This window comes from Mytilus edulis, chromosome 4 (assembly GCF_963676685.1).
Source record: "Mytilus edulis chromosome 4, xbMytEdul2.2, whole genome shotgun sequence".
In the NCBI taxonomy this organism is placed as follows: domain Eukaryota; kingdom Metazoa; phylum Mollusca; class Bivalvia; order Mytilida; family Mytilidae; genus Mytilus; species Mytilus edulis.
This window is the reverse complement of record NC_092347.1, coordinates 26,212,432-26,229,778: the sequence shown is the minus strand read 5'-3', so window position 1 is coordinate 26,229,778 and position 17,347 is coordinate 26,212,432. Positions and strand designations below refer to the sequence as shown.

At 31.0% G+C, this 17,347-nt stretch overlaps 3 protein-coding genes across 3 annotated transcripts in view; 2 read left to right on the top strand and 1 right to left on the bottom strand.

Moving 5' to 3' along the window:
- Positions 1 to 17,347, top strand: part of LOC139521789 (histone RNA hairpin-binding protein-like) — a 26,504-nt gene extending 9,157 nt beyond the window's left edge. The window contains exons 5-9 of the mRNA XM_071315416.1: positions 13,037 to 13,096; positions 13,708 to 13,773; positions 14,003 to 14,116; positions 15,018 to 15,161; positions 15,489 to 17,347. Coding sequence (XP_071171517.1) covers positions 13,037 to 13,096; positions 13,708 to 13,773; positions 14,003 to 14,116; positions 15,018 to 15,161; positions 15,489 to 15,789 — 685 coding nt within the window. The 3' untranslated portion in view covers positions 15,790 to 17,347. The remainder of the gene's footprint in view (positions 1 to 13,036; positions 13,097 to 13,707; positions 13,774 to 14,002; positions 14,117 to 15,017; positions 15,162 to 15,488) is intronic.
- On the top strand, positions 1,792 to 5,042 carry LOC139519306 (uncharacterized). The gene is made up of 2 exons (XM_071311286.1): positions 1,792 to 2,509; positions 3,450 to 5,042. Exons 1-2 carry the CDS (start codon positions 1,959 to 1,961, stop codon positions 4,618 to 4,620), a joined length of 1,722 nt encoding a protein of 573 aa, XP_071167387.1. The 5' UTR covers positions 1,792 to 1,958; the 3' UTR covers positions 4,621 to 5,042.
- Positions 5,538 to 8,129, bottom strand: LOC139521788 (uncharacterized). Its single transcript, XM_071315415.1, has 2 exons — positions 7,773 to 8,129; positions 5,538 to 7,186 (listed from the first exon to the last, which is right to left on the bottom strand). Exons 1-2 carry the CDS (start codon positions 8,028 to 8,030, stop codon positions 5,930 to 5,932), a joined length of 1,515 nt encoding a protein of 504 aa, XP_071171516.1. The 5' UTR covers positions 8,031 to 8,129; the 3' UTR covers positions 5,538 to 5,929.

Genomic DNA, 17,347 nt, shown 5'->3' with positions numbered 1-17,347 from the left:
CATTGCCGCCATGGCTAAATAGAACATAGGGGTAAAATGGAGTTTTTGGCTTATATCACAAACACTAAAGCATTTAGAGCAAATCTAATGTGAGGTAAAATTGTTCATAAGGTAAAGTTCTATCAGCCCTGAAATTTTCAGATGAATCTGATAACCTATTGTTTGGTTGCTGCCGCTAAATTGGTAATTTTAAGGAAATTTTGCAGTATTTGGTTATTATCTTGAATATTATTATTGATAAAGATAAACTGTAAACAGCAAAAATGTTCAGCAAAGTAACATCTACAAAAAAGTTTATTTGACCAAAATTGTCAATTGACCCCTTAAGGAGTTATTGTCCTTTAAAGACATTTTTTTTTCTGAATTTGTTCATCTAGCTTGTTTGCTTTAAAACTGCTGAATCAATTTTCTCAAAACTTAGGCTGAATGAGTTTCAGAAAATCTAGTATAAATTATGTATTTTTTATACGACCGCAAAATTTGAAAAATTTTTCGTCGTATATTGCTATCACGTTGGCGTCGTCGTCGTCCGGCGTCCGAATACTTTTAGTTTTCGCACTCTAACTTTAGTAAAAGTGAATGGATATCTATGAAATTTTAACACAAGGTTTATGACCACAAAAGGAAGGTTGGTATTGATTTTGGGAGTTTTGGTCCCAACATTTTAGGAATTAGGGGCCAAAAAAGGGCCCAAATAAGCATTATTCTTGGTTTTCGCACAATAACTTTAGTTTAAGTAAATAGAAATCAATGAAATTTAAAGACAATGTTAATGACTACAAAAGGAAGGTTGGTATTGATTTTGGGAGTTTAGGTCCCAACAGTTTAGGAATTAGGGGCCAAAAAGGGACCCAAATAAGCATTTTTCTTGGTTTTCGCACCATAACGTTAGTATAAGTAAATAGAAATCTATGAAATTTAAACACAAGGTTTATGACCATAAAAGAAAGGTTGGGTTTGATTTTGGGAGTTTTGGTCCCAACAGAATAAGGGGCCCAAAGGGTCCAAAATTAAACTTTGTTTGATTTCATCAAAATTGAATAATTGGGGTTCTTTGATATGCCGAATCTAACTGTCATGACTGTGTATGTAGATTCTTAACTTTTGGTCCCGTTTTCAAATTGGTCTACATTAAGGTCCAAAGGGTCCAAAATTAAACTTAGTTTGATTTTGACTAAAAATGAATCAGTTAGGTTCTTTGATATGCTGAATCTAAAAATGTACTTAGATTCTTGATTATTGGCCCAGTTTTCAAGTTGGTCCAAATCGGGGTCCAAAATTAAACTTTGTTTGATTTCATCAAAAATTGAATAAATGGGGTTCTTTGATATACCAAATCTAACTGTGTATGTAGATTCTTCATTTTTGGTCCTGTTTTCAAATTGGTCTACACTAAAGTCCAAAGGGTCCAAAATTAAACTTAGTCTGATTTCAACAAAAATTGAAATCTTGGGGTTCTTTGATATGCTGAATCCAAAAATGTACTTAGATTTTTTATTATGGGCCCAGTTTTCAAGTTGGTCCAAATCAGGATCTAAAATTATTATATTAAGTATTGTGCAATAGCAAGTCTTTTCAATTGCACAGTATTGCACAATGGCAAGAAATATCTAATTGCACAATATTGTGAAATAGCAATTTTTTTTTTAATTGGAGTTATCTTTCTTTGTCCAGAATAGTAAGCAAGAAATATCTAATTGCAAAATATTGTGCAATAGCAAGATTTTTTTTTAATTGGAGTTATCTTTCTTTGTCCAGAATCAACTTAAATCTTTGTTATATACAATATAGCCCTTTCCGATAACTAGGTTATTTCCCTTTAGGTATTCTCCGCTATCGGAGATTTACTGCTTCCGGTAGGTACACTTACCAGCGTCCATAACAACGCCCACTTCATCAATTACTAGTTTACTATATATCGACATCTACGTGAACCAGGACAGTTTTTATAGATAGCAATGGCAAGTGACTTCAATACTTGGAAAAAGAAAGAGTTACAGGATTTTCTGAAGAAGTGTAACCAACCAACTTTCGGAAATAAGCCTGAATTAATAGAGCGGACAAAAGGGGCTAAAGATCTGGGCCTAGACATAAACAATAATGCACCCCGAGATGATATAAAGTCGCCTCTTCTCACGCCATTAGGTGAACATTTACCCAGTCCAACAGAATTAAAAGAGGGTTGGTCAACTAATTGTGACCAATTTCCGGACTTTACACACAAAGAACTATATAACTTTTTAGTTTTAAGTAGACATAGATCTTACGATGCCAGTGAAATGGGAGCTAGACGTCAACTGAAGGCAAAGGTTTTTTACCAAGAAGGACACATTTCTAACATTAATTGCCACCAAATATCTGAAAAGTGCTCCCACTGTATCATCAAGTGCCACTGTCTCCCATCTATACCAACAAAGGATAAGAAAAAGAAGCCAGCATACCAGACTTGGGTGTATTTGTCGAAGGTTACTGGGAGAGTTCATAATGCTGAGTGCAACTGTGTAGCAGGGTAAGTCTCTTTAGAATGTTTTTTTTTTTGCAAAATGTATGAACAATCCTCAATATAAAGCAAACATTAATTTGTTCATGCATCACCTGCATTCCATTTTTATTTAAAATGATTCTACTGCTAGAAATAAAATAAAGTTGATTTTGTTGATCTTGTAATGTAAAAATGAACCCGTAAAAAATATTTTCAATATTAATGATTTTAATCTCCTCTATTATTTCATTTTATGACTTTAATAGTATGATTATTCCAAAATTAAGTTATTTGGATTTTTTTCTTCATTATTCAACCATTTGAGTTATGTTTACATACATTTTTTTATATTGTTAGTACAGTTACTATTGCATATTTACACATATTCATTAAAAAAAATATGCACATAATAAATGACTATTTTTTTTTAATCTCATTTATATCAAATAATCATATTCAATTTCATTGTCACTGTATATGTTATTTCCTGTTATCAGCTGGTAATGAGACCAAGCTGTGCAGGCAGACTACATTTTGTACCTGTAAAATTGCATGTTTTCCTGTAATAAATAAATATACTGGACCAATTAAGATTAACTTGTAGGTGTCAAATATATTATATTGTCATAGGAAGAACATGTGATTAATTTTACAAATTTTCATAATCAAGATTCATGTTGTAAATTAAATTAAATCATTTCAAAGTTAAATATTTAAAGCAACATGAAATGATTACATGTACTTACTAATCATTAATTAGAGCATGGAAATAATATAATAACCATTTTTATAATGTAGAAGCAAGTTTATTTTTATTATCTTAATGTACATTTCCTATCTATTTCTAATCTAGTTTCAATAAATTAATGTTTATATTGTTACTAATGTTTTATTTTGAAGTGTTTCAACAATTGTTTTGTTTTTATAGTTATTTGACTACAAGTATTGATATAGAAGTTTTTTGCAGGGCTGGAGAATCCTGTAGTCACATAGCAGCTCTTCTATATGGCATAGCAGACATAACACAACAAAAGTATTCTGGCAAGATTGCACCAACCTCAAAGGCTTGTGAATGGATAAAGCCACGCAACAGAAACCTGTCTCCAAAAAAATCTCAAGAAATGGTATTCAATAAATTTAAGTCTCCAGATAGAAAAGTTTCCCTTTACAGTGTAAATGCATCGTTCTCGAAAGATCTGTCAACTCCAGCAATTCTGAGCTTTAAGGAAAGACTTATGAATGTAAACCCTGATGCTGGCTGGTTAATGAACTTTCCACAAATATCAGATTCATGTGAGAATAATACAAGTGTATCAACATTGCCAAAACTTCATAACATTAACTTTTCATACATGGATACAGTTGATATTACTAGTATTGAGTGTGTTCAACATTTTTTATCCTATTTTGATAGTTTGAAAATAACAAAGGATGATTGTAGTAAAATTGAAGTAGCTACAAGAGAGCAACACAAAAACCCTTTATGGAAACAGGTACGCAGAGGGCGTCTAACGGCTTCAAAGTTTGGCAATATTGTCAGGAGAAAGGTTGACACTGAACCTGACAACCTCATAAAGTATCTTTTAGATTACACACCAAGTTTCACAAATGCAGCAATCAGCTGGGGCAAAGATCATGAGCAAATAGCTATTGATAGCTACCTCATTCGTGTAAGGGAGAGTCATCCACCACTCACAGCTACAAAAAATGGTGTCATTATAAACGAGAATTTGCCACATTTGGGTGCTACTCCTGATGGATTAGTCTATTGTCCACATTGTAATCCATATCATGGTGTGATTGAGGTTAAATGTCCTTATGCCCTAAGAGACATGCATCCGTTGGAAGCAGCAAGGCAGAGCAATTTTTGTTGTGAACTGGATAATTTTGGGCGTTTAAGACTTAAACGTAGTCATTCTTATTATTATCAAGTTCAGGGACAATTAGCTATAACTAAACGTGCATGGTGTCACTTTGTTGTTTGGACCAATAAAGGAATGGAGTTTGAAAGAATATGCTATGACAAAGAACTTTGGGAAAACATCATGTTACCTAAGTTAAATGCATTTTTCTGTAGTGCCATTGTACCAGAACTATTTACAAGCCGTGTAAAACGAAGGCTGAAATTGTACAATTAACTCTCTGACTAATTCCTTAAATGTGCAACAATGTTTTCGAACAAAAGATAATTTATTGTTTTAAAATTTCATAATGTTACTTAAACACCAGAATAAGAGACATGTACAACCTACATACATGTACCTGATTATATTTATATATTCTAGCCAAAAATAATCATGGCAGTTGTGAGTACACGCATTAAACATGTTAAAATTTAATTTTAGTTATCTTTCTCTTATAGTATTTCTGAAATGCACACAAGAAAAGTCATATAAATTACTGTGGATTCATTCATTTTTAATTTATTGTGGTATACAACTTTTTTTCAATTTGTAGAGGGAAAATCATGGACGTCACTTGATCAAATAAAAATGAAAAAGTCTGAGAATGGGTAAACCTGAAAGACTGTCATGTCAGAAATTTATTCTAGAATGAACACCAAAAATCTGAACCCTACAATATAATTTGCAATTAAAGTTTCAAATTATCCTACATTAAAACAAGATTTTCACCATGGTGTGCTTCAACATGTTCAAATATTAAAAAAGCTATACAATTTTGTGAAGTACAGTGACTGATATTAGATATCAGGATGTCATGATTGCTGTTCTGTGTCAGAGATGTATAAACCACAAATCATTTTATTTATACAGGTAAATGCATGGTTTGGCTAAATATGTTCTGGATATGATGGTATATGGGTTTTGCTCATTATTGAAGTTCTCAAGGCAAACTACATGTCATTGGTTTTCTGGTGAATACTTTTCTCATTTGCAATCACAACACATCTCCTAGTAATATAAAATCAACATACTATGAATGATCAATCAATGCTAAAAAATGTTTATTTGTATCATGTCGATATTAATTTATTCCTTGTACATCATGCTAATAATATACATATATGTAAACAGTATCTACAAGTAAACATTTCTTAAAATCATAGAACTAGATAAATTAAATGTACTTTATACATGTATATATAAATGCAAAATCAATAGATACATGTACAATTTAAGAGAATTTCATCCATATTTTGAAGTTGGTTGTGTATTTACAAAGAAATATTCATCAACATTTTAATTTTTAACCAAAACATGCAAAAAATAGGCCTTTTATTTACTGAAAGTAGCTCCCTTTTCACAAATTAATATGCATATCAAAATAGAAGGTAGAACATCCAAAGTTTCATTTGGGGTCATAAATAAACATTTGTATAAATGTACTTCTTTTTGGAGTTTTTGTGTATTTGAAAATTGTTTACTGACAGAAGGACAAAGTGAAAACAGTCATGTGACAAGTATTTACAAGTAAAACAATTATAACTTATTGTTGAATAAGAGGTGGTAGCAAATTGCAAAGAGCACAAACAATAAATACAATCTTTGAAACTTTTTCTGACATGGAAATTGGCATTACTCCTTGTATTATACGGAAGTTTTTAATTCTTTCCATGGCACGCTCAACATGTATTCTAAGATTAGCTATCCTCCTCGTTTTTTCAACTTCATGTTTTGTCAATTTACCATTTTTTTTGGTTGGTGGTACTATGAGATAAATTCCTTTCGGAGTACACATATCAGATATAAGAAATCCTTTATCCCCCATTATTGCATCGCCTGGATCACACTTGTTAATAAGACCACTGGATTTTGTTATTTGTTTATCTGATATACTACCTGACCAAAGGTCAGACACATGAGTAATCACACCATTCGGGCTTATTCCTATTAAAACTTTCCATGTCATATGTGACTTGTAGTCAGAGTACATTCTTCCTTTATTAGATAATGACTGTGGCGTTTCTGTGAATATTTCAGTACAATCTATAATTACACGACAATTTGGATACCTCCTTTTAAAACTGTCAGGCATATTACATTTGACAGTTTCTCTATCAGGCCAGGCAACAAGAAAATGTAAATGTTCATACATTAAATCAATCCATTTGTTAAATATTTTACTACAAGTAGAAACAGAAATATTAAAACGACGTGCCAAGTCCTGAGTAAGTAAACCCAGACGCAACCGCATTAGAACCATAAATAATTCATCCACACCTCTAAGTTTTTGAGGTCTGCCTCCAGTCTCTGGCTCAACAATTTTTATATTTGACATAATATGTTCATACAATAAATAAAATGTCGGCTTATTAGGTAAACCTGTATAAAATGTAACTTCCTCACTACTGATATCGTCAATAGTTAAAAATGGCAGTGTGGCATTTACTTCAGCATCTGTGATAGGGTATACAGTATAAGGTTGGTTTTCTTTTTCTGTTGTTAAAGTATCAGTCTGTGAACTAAAGTCATTTAACGTTCCAGTACATGTTTTTCCGCATTGTGTTTCCTGATTAAATTTAGAGCTGATATGTGATGGATCAATATAACCACAGTAATCGTTCAATCTAACAGAAGTATTAATAGTAGAAGGACTGTCAACAGTGAAAAAATGTTTACTTGGATCATCAGCTATGCCATTATTTGCCTCTTCATTTCCATCACAAATGATATCACGATCTGTTTCATCTTCAGTACTAGTACAATCATTGTTTTCCTCAAATTCTTTAAAAGATGAATCAAACTGAAAAAAGGAGGGCAAAATCAAATACATGTATGGGAAGCAAAATTCTGCTAATTTACATAACTTTTAAGGATTAAATACACACACATATATATATATATATATATAAAGTCATGGAATACATATATACAAAAATATGCTACAGGATGCATAAGTGTCAATATTAATTATTGTACTGGGTGTACATGTAGGCACTAAAAAAGAGAACCATATGATACATGTGCTTTTCTTATTCTTTCAATTGGGTCGGTGTATGCTATACCGGCTAATAAAAGATGGAGATAAAATTCCCAGGGCAAACGATGATTGAAGTCATGTAAATGAAATAACACTTTATAATTTTTGTACATAGACACCTTTATGGCTTTAAGCATCTGATATTGCCATAGAAATCATATATACACGAAGTTATAATAAATTACACCAGTATTGTAACGAAAACTTTTTAATTAATTTCTTAAAAACACTAAAACAAATGATTTATAGACATGTGTATGGTGAACGTCCGACATCTTTTTAAATCAAAATATTTTAAATAGACAATTAGAACTTTTTACATTGTTTAGAAATCACAGCAAATACTTACGTTTGTGGTCTTAAATATCTTGTGATCAAATATTGAAGGCAATGGGTGATCTTTTGTTGGACCTCTCTTCGTTATGAAATGCTCTGAACAAAGCCTTGAACAACTTGTTGGCTTCCATTGTTTGCGACTGACACGGCATTGCCATATAGATTTGTGTCTTCTATTTACAGGAAACCTATGTAAAGTCACAGTATTGTCATTTACGCTTTTGCCACTATAGTTATGGCAATTTGTTGCACAACAGTATAGTTTTCCCATGACTATATCTCGCTATAAACTGACTTTATCCACCGTGCAACCAGTTACGTTTCAGTTTGCCGGTTACCTACCGGAAGGACTTTTACCACTATCTCCTTTCACAGGAGAGTTCCAAATTTCAGGGAAGATAACCTAGTTATCGGAAAGGGCTATACAATGTATATTCACTTTTTACTACCAACTGATAAATTATAATAAATAACATTCAGTGATAACAAGCAGTTTTTTTTACATCTTAATATTTTATGATGTATTTAAATGAGTAGTTATTGTTGCAAACTCCATTAGAAATTTTAATTGAGATTAGTTTTGGAATAAAGGAAAGGGGGATGTGATTAAAAAAATTGGGTTCAATTTTTCTCATTTGAAATTTCATAAATAAAAAAGAAAATTTTTTCAAACATTTTTATGCCCCACCTAAGATAGTAGAGGGGCATTATGTTTTCTGGTCTGTGCGTCCGTCTGTCCGTTCGTTCGTCCGTCCGTCTGTCCCGCTTCAGGTTAAAGTTTTTGGTCAAGGTAGTTTTTGATGAAGTGTAAGTCCAATCGACTTCAAACTTAGTACACATGTCCCCTATGATATGATCTTTCTAATTTTAATGCCAAATTAGAGTTTTTACCCCAATTTCACGGTCCACTGAACATGGAAAATGATAGTGCGAGTGGGGCATTCGTGTACTGAGGACACATTCTTGTTTTGAGAGGATTAATATTCAACAGCATAGTGAATTGCTCTAAGAGAAAACAAAAATTTTAAGTTCATTAGAACACATTCATTCTGTGTCAGAAACCTATGCTGTGTCAACTATTTAATCACAATCCAAATTTAGAACTGAATCCAGCTTGAATGTTGTGTCCATACTTGCCCCAACCGTTCAGGGTTCAACCTCTGCGGTCGTATATAGCTACGCCCTGCGGAGCATCTGGTTTCATTTGTACGTCAAGAAACATAGCCACTATGACTAAAATGGCACATAGGGGGTAAAATGCATTTTTTTTTTACGGTTTTGAAGATAATATGACAGATACAAAGAACATTTGAATGGAATTTTAAGACACTCATTAATATAAAATGAAAAGCAAAATTATCATTGTGGAAAGATTTTAAGCAAAGAATTACAGGTGAGTGATTCAGGCTCTTGCGAGCCTCTTGTTTTGAATTGAATCTATTTCTTGATCTTTGATGTTGTTATACATAAACATGTTGATTTCGTCTTGTTATTTGATATTTTTTATACTTTGATGAATAAATTTAGAGGACTATAATGTGGTTTATGTAGGAATTAACAATTAACATTGTCAAGTTACATTCTTGTATCAAATGTCCATGGTTAACAAAGACTAAACAGAAAGCTCAAATGTCCAAAGAGGTCCCTCATTCTGTAATGAACAATTATTAGACTTTTTTCCTGAATGCTTTCACATGCTGTGCTGATTGTTAGTTTCTGAGTTCACTGCTGGTTTTATGTTTGATTCTTCTCTGCTGATTTTTGCCAAAATAACCAGCTTTGGACTTATATTGTGAAAGAAACCCAGTAAAACAGAATTTTTTTTTTTCACTCTCAAATTTCTTTTCCTGAAAATGGCTCAAGCTTTTTTTGAGAGTTGGGCTGTTTACATTGTTCCATCATATCTAGTTTCTTTTATATCATTTGGTTGCTGTCTCAATGATTTTTATACCACATCTTTGTTTATTTTTTATGAAAGTCAGAATAATTGTTAATGAAGGGGGTAAAATCCATCTGGTTTGAAGCATTTGATATGTGAATTGTTTAGGTTTGATACTACAGGATATTTTTGTAAGAGAAATGAGAGATTCACAGATGATGCATGGGTCAAATGACAAAATAATATCTATGAGTTTATAGACCCAAAAAACAGCCAATCAGATTATGTGTTACATCATGGGTTATTTTAAAGTGTGCACCACATTTTTGATGTTATTTCTAATAGACAGTAAAAATATTAGTCATTCTTTATAATTTAATTCTAAATTGCATTTTAAACCGTAGTAAATTATGAAAAAAACGTTGATGACGTCACAGTCACATGACAAATTATGTCATTGAGTTGATAGACAAAACACTGAGCCAATCAGAAGATGCTTTACATTCAAAATTAAATTATTAAAAATTTCTTTTTATATGCTGCTATTTATTTTTGTATTTTGTGATTTGTGCCCAAATTATCCAACCAATAGGCTCCTTGGTTGAAAGAAAATTTCAGTTTTTGTGAAATAGACAACTTTATTGATTCTTCTGAGAGAAATATGGCGCAATCTTCAGTTGAACCAATTTGCGACGTCATATTCATGATGATGACGTCATGACTTCTTGTGCACATAAACATTGAAGACATTGACCAGCTGATGAGTGGAATAGGTGCCAAAGTGTTCTAGGTAGTTCTTAATATAATTATTGTCTTTGGGTTTTTGATTTTATATTGGTTTTGTTAAAATTTGAGAAACCATTTCATAGTAGAATTCATTTCTAAAAAAAAAAAAAAAAAAAAAAAAAAAAAATTAACTTGCATCAGATGTTGACTTTTAAATACATATACTTCTTCTGGACATTTTGACCATATGAAAATGGCTAATATGACTTGACATTCTTTTTACCTGAAACATTGTGTTAATTTAAAAATTTGAATGGTGAAATAAATATTCTGTGAGTGTGATTAGCAAGGTACAAACTATAATGTTCTTCAAATCTCTCTCTCTTAGCATATTTATTTATGGTAGTAATTATTTTATCAGCAGCTCAATCTTGGTCACACTCAAATATTCAAACAAATTTCTTTTGAAATCATGAAAATACTAGTATCATTAAAACAGATAAGGCTGATTGACAAAATAGTTTGCATAGAAAACATTATTTAAGGCTTGAGGGTGCTAAAATTTTAAAAATTTCTTTTTTTCATTACAAATTTTGTTTATAACTCTATCAGCTGTTTTCTGATATGGTACACAAATCAACCAAAAATATCGATTCGTTTTGACCCAAGATGACTTAAAATGTTTGTATCATTGAAAAAGCTCCAAATTATATACCTTTTGGTGAAAAAATGCCAATACAAAATACCAATAAGCTGTACTTAAACTAAACAATTGTAAAATTTAAGCAATGTCTGTAATTAAGTTCTATAATTTTAATTTCGATATAACCTCTATTTTTCCTTTTAGTTCAACAGAAAAAAAGTACATCTACATCTACGACATAGCAAAGTATGTCATGTCATCACTCGAAAAGGGTACATCGACCCATCAAGTATAATTTAAGTAGTGTTGTCAAATCGTACACTTTTCCTAACCGGTTACTCGGATAATCGTTCAACCGATTAACCGGTTAACCGGTAGTTTAATTTGGTGTTTGAAAGCCTTATCAATAGTACCCTTCACAAAGATAAGATGTGGTATGAGTGTCAAGTTGACAACCTTTCATCAAAGTCATAAATTTGCGCTTATGGAATTAAAGTTTGTCCTATGACATTTTAAGGCTTGTATGTGAGGATTCGTGGCGAAGTTTGACTCTTAATAATCGAATACACCGTATCAACTATAGCGTTTGTACAACTTCAGATTGAAAAATAAAAAACAAACTTCTTGATCTCGCGGAATTGATAATGTCTGAAACCAATTATTCTTTCCTTTTCTCTTGTTGTCTCCGAAAAAAAGGTGGAGTGTTTCAATCTTAAATGATTAATTATTAAAAAGAAGATGTGGTATGATTGCCAATGAGACAATTCTCCACAATAGACCAAAATGACACAGAAATAAACAACTATAGGTTTCTGTACGACACGTTTCTTTACTTTGTTTGCTTGTTTCTTTAAGCATGCTACTCGTACTATCACGTTTACACTGAGAACATTCACATTGGTTTGCATTTCACAATTTTTGAGTTAACATTTTGTTTAAAGTAAGACTAAGCCTTGCACTACGGAGGTTGCACATTTAGATGTAGGTTTACACAATATTAGATCATAAACGAAATAATGAAGTAATTAGTAAAATCTAATCACTACTAATTTAAAGTTACTGTTAAAAAAATATTTGTACAATTTATGTTTCTTTAAGATCCTGGTTAAAGTTTTTGGTCAAGGTAGTTTTTGATGAAGTTTAAGTCCAATCGACTTCAAACTTAGTACACATGTCCCCTATGATATGATCTTTCTAATTTTAATGCCAAATTAGAGTTTTTACCCCAATTTCACGGTCCACTGAACATGGGAAAGGATAGTGCGAGTGGGGCATTCATGTACTGAGGACACATTTTTGTTTATATATAATTTAAATGATAGCCTGTACTGGAAAAATTAAACTAATTCTATGGCATTCTTGAGTGAAGAAAAAGAAGCATTTGAGATAACTCGAGGTAGATCATAGGTATATGTTTCCCGAGACAGCATTTTTTATACTTTGCTGAAATGAAGATTTTACTATGCTCTTTTCAAAAATATGATAAAAAGGATGGGTCAGCATGCTATTTTTCAAGCTATGAGTTGTTGAAAATTGCCTAAATTTGCTTAGAATAATCATGAAAAAAACATTTTTTTGTGCATAAAAAAAAATCTGAGATAGAATTTTGAAATAAATTGTAAGAAGATAGGTTTTGATATATCTTTTAATAAAACAAAAAGAAAAATGTTGTCACTGAACTTGTTTTCTTGCTACAAGTATAAATAAAAAATTTCCCCATATGTCCAGTATAAATTTGTTACTAAAAGAGTTATCTCCCATTAACTGGCTTAGTTGAAAACCTTTATTCTAAAACACATATATTTGGTATTTGTTGAAATATTTTGAATAATGCAAAAAATCAGCAAGTTTTCTTCATATAGATAAACAGTCTAATCTATAAAAAAAAATGCACATCTGTCTACAAATTTGGAGATTTGGGTAAATAACTAGACTGATTGTTTACTGCAATGCAATAGTACAATCCAAGATGGCGGTAAACCATGAATCTACCTTAAAAGATGAATAAATGTTGGTTTTTTTTTTGTAGATACACACCAGACAGATCAGGAAAAAGATTACAGTGGGAACAGGGAGCAGATGGAAATAGGTTTGTGTTTATATCAATGTATTAAGACTTACATTAAGCTGATACTCCAAAAGGACCAGTGTGATATTTTATCAATTAATAAATTACAGAAACGTTTACCATCAACACCAAATTTTCTGACACTACCATTGAATAAGTTACATAAATGAGTTCAACCCATCAAATGTAATCTAGATCTTTGAAATAACAAATTGTACATAAAAGAATCAATAGTTTTCAACAAAACCTATTTGTCCAGCTTCTAGTCAACCAATAGTATAGACAAGTGGGGAATTTATGTGAAGCAGTTCTGTGAGTTTTATATTCCGAAAATTGATTAATGTACATTTTGTTTCAATAACATGTACTGTCCAGTGTTTGGATGTCCTGTTTTTAATCCACAAATTTTGGCTAGGCTTTGGAATTAATTCTTCTTGTCACTCAAAGATTAAATCAAACAGGAATGCAAATTACGATAAATATACAGCCAGTCAGTGGCAGTGGAACAGTGCCGTAACAGTGGAATACAATATCATCTGGAATGAATAATGTTAATTTAAGTTATATTAACAGATTGTGAATATGTTTTGCTCTTTTGGCTTAGAAATTCTAATGAGTTGTTCTATTACTAGGTTTGCTGGAAGAAGAAGATTAGAAATGAAAGGTGACGATAAAAGGGAACACAGAGGTGAAAGAAGGTATTTTATATATTTAAACTTGTTTATAGGTTTTATTATTGTTTCGCCTGGAATAAACTTCTCTTATATTACCATTTCAGTTTGACGTTTGCATTTTATTATCTGAATTTTACAGACAAGACACAGAATAAATATATTAGAAAAAAAGTTTGGTTACATGAACATTTTAAACAGCTCTTTGCCGACATATTTCTGTCAACAGTTTATTTATTGACACCATTTTTTACAGGAGTTCGACAATGGAAAAAGAAACTGATGAAGCTATACTAGAAAGAAGACAGAAAGCAGTTGACTATGGAAAGAACACTTTGGCTTATGATGAATATATAAAGGCAGTTCCAAAGTAAGATTCAAAATTTACTTTTATTTTCTGTAATTTAGAATAAAAAGTACTCCAATCTAGCTTTACCATTTGAAATATTGAAGTTCTAAGTTATCTCCATTCATGCATTTAAAAAGATGTGGTATGATTGTCAAATAGACTACTTCAGAGGCCAAGGAACATGGATGTAAACAACATGAGGTCACTACATTGCCTTCGACAATAAGCAAAACCAATACCATTCAGTAAGGTATATAAGTTTTTGATATGTCAAAAAGATCTGCCTACATTCTCATTCCACCAAAATGAGTAGTTATAGGAGTTGTTGCATTGACATGTCAAATTTAACCGTTTTGTCTTTTTGGCAACTAATCTTGATAAATGTACAAGTAATGTTTATAAATCTCTTGATAGAGATTAACTCAGTCATATGATATTCATTGATGCCAACTGTTAAGGTTGAATGTCCAATCTTAGGTTGATAAATTATTGTATTAACAGAAATAAAAAATCAACAGTTGTTTTAGTATATGACTTTTTATCCTTCTCCAATTTTCTCATTTTTGCTCAAGATACTTTTAAATTGCTACCTGTTTTTATACTAAATTTACGATCTGCTATCGCAGTTGCTAACTTCATTAACTGAAATAGTCCGTAAAGTATACTAGAAAAGATACATCCAAAAACAAGCAGAAAAAGAAACAAGCATTTGCATGACATCATAAACCAACAACATTGACTTTTTCTTTGGGTATCTATGTTTAGGTACATAGATGCTGTTTCATATCTTATATTAACCTCTCATGATTTTTTTATTTGAAGAATATAATAATTTGTCAAAGAGGATTCCCTTTACTTTTAACCAATGAGAAAACCAAAAATGTATAGTCTTTTAATGGTTAATATTGTTTTCCCACTTCAGAAATCAAAGAAAGAAAGGCCATCCTAGAACTCCCAACAAGTTTATGAAGTGTAGTAGGAGATCTTGGGATTGTCAGGTCAGATACTGGAGAATCAATTTACATCAGTGGGATCCTCCTCATGTAAAACAACAGATGGAGAATAGGTAACATATCTTATATAATCTGCTTCTGATGAAAATTCACACATTGTTTTCCTTTTTGAAAAAAATCAACTTTTATGTAGCATTTTTTGAAATCACAATTAGTAAATCTTGTATTAACTTGTTTAAGGTTTACTTACTGTCCAACACTTGCAAAAATAAAATCACACACAAGTTAATGAATTAACAGTGTTTTATCATTTTCATTTCACTGGAAATAGTTGATGTTTGTTCTAGTGCTATTTTTTTTAACCTAGCCATTGTTAGTAGTTCTAATTGTTTATATTGTGTAATACAACAAACAGTATTGAATGATTTTTGTTGTTACAGGAAAAACCACATCTTTGACAGTTCATCAGAAGACACAGCCTATTCCACATCTCCGTCTGACTGTGAGATGGAATCATGTTCATCATCCACAACCGATTCAGCCTCATCAAACATCAATGTTCATATCAAGAACCAAATCAACACGATCAAACAAGAGGTTGACAACATCTTCCCCCCACCAGCCTACATCCAGACTGCCGACTCCAAGGACAATCAGACAACAGATAACCAAATGGAGGATAAATTCTTTGAGGATTTTGAATTGGATCTGTGTCTGAAGGAAGAGGAAGAGATTTACTGAAATTCGACCATCATGTGACATTGTTATTGACCACTTGTTCTCACTATTACTTGGCAACAGTTTTTACTTTTATAGTTTCATATAAAGATTTTAATTTTTAAAACAAGTGAAGGAAAAAGATGGGATTTATTTTTTTACTGAAATGTTCTGTTATTTTATTTACCCATTTTAATTTTAGATGAGGAACTACGTTGTTACATTTTTACATATATAAAGATCAGGAATAGAAAAAAAGGTTTTATTTTAGATTCAGTCAAAAGAGATTTTATCCAATCATTAGTGCTACTTGATTTTCAGGTTGATGTACAGTGTATGATAATTATAAAAAGTGTACAGAAAAAAGTGAAACATTGTGTATAGTTGAACAAAGAAACTGATTTTGGTGGGGTGTGAATTAACAAAATTCAAAAAAAAAAAAGAAAAAAAAAGAAGAATAGATGTCATGAAGATAACGATATCCCCCCAGTTTTCATCTAGGAAAAAAGAAAATTGAATTTTCATTTTACTTTAAATTGTCAATTTAAAACTTGAAAGAAATGAGAAAAAATTATAAATACAAGTAAATACAAGTAATTTTTTAGTGTAACCTCTTGTAATCTATTGATCGTTCTAATTAATGTACACCATCTATTTCTCATTTCCTTTTGCAATAAATTAAATTTACCTAGAAGTAAAATTATTCTTTTGGCAGTCCAATTCAAACATTTATGGAACCCAGGGAAGGCAATGTGTATTTGAAGCTTTCTTAATTTTCATATATTGAATGACATTACTTTGTAAAAAAAAATGTCTTCTCTGGTTCTCATATTTGTTTTAATATTAATGGATCAGTCTTTGTAAACATAAGAAATCATGGCTGAAGATAACTCTTATTTGAAAAAGAAAAAAAAAATGTAAAATAGATAAAAAAAAGTTTAAAAAAAAACAGAAAAAAAGAATATCGTTGGTATATATGCATGTAGTGTGTTTAATAAATGTTGTGTCAGATTGGAATTATGTGAAGATATTTAGAAATACTCTAAAAGAAGTTAAAATCCATTCCCTCTATTATGCTATTTTATAATTTAACATTCCCAAACATAAACTTAAAATATAGAAATGGCTAAAATGTCCTTTTACTAAAGTCCACATTGTTGACCGAATATTCTAGTTAAAACCATCTTAATATGTAGAAATTATAATCATCTTTAGCTTTAAGTTTTGTTTTGCATGACCTACAAATATGGTTTGGTAAATAATTAGTATGAAAATTTGGTTGTAAGTGGTTCCTGTTTTTAAAAGAATTTGTGTAAAATTTTACAAAATGAGTTCTGCAATTTTAGGGACATTGATTTTAAAGAAATTGGTTTAGGATGGAAAATTGTTTTATTGAAAAGAATGTTTTATGGCTGTTCCAAATTAACGGTATGAATGTGTGGGATGATGTTTTAATTGAAAAACTTCTATTTTTTTACCACATTCTTTTATTATTGCTTTTCAAAGAGTTATATATTCAATGTATTTGATGATGATGTACCTGTTGAAGAAAACATTAAAAAATAAATATATAACAATATAA

What these genes read in the sequence shown, in the direction of transcription:
- LOC139519306 (XM_071311286.1), top strand. Translation starts at nt 1,959, where the DNA reads ATGGCAAGTGACTTCAATACTTGGAAAAAGAAAGAGTTACAGGATTTT. An exon ending in GAGTGCAACTGTGTAGCAGG is followed by an intron (nt 2,510 to 3,449) that starts GTAAGTCTCTTT and finishes AGTTTTTTGCAG; the next exon opens with GGCTGGAGAATCCTGTAGTC.
- LOC139521788 (XM_071315415.1), bottom strand. Translation starts at nt 8,030, where the DNA reads ATGGGAAAACTATACTGTTGTGCAACAAATTGCCATAACTATAGTGGC. An exon ending in AGATATTTAAGACCACAAAC is followed by an intron (nt 7,187 to 7,772) that starts GTAAGTATTTGC and finishes TCCTTTTTTCAG; the next exon opens with TTTGATTCATCTTTTAAAGA.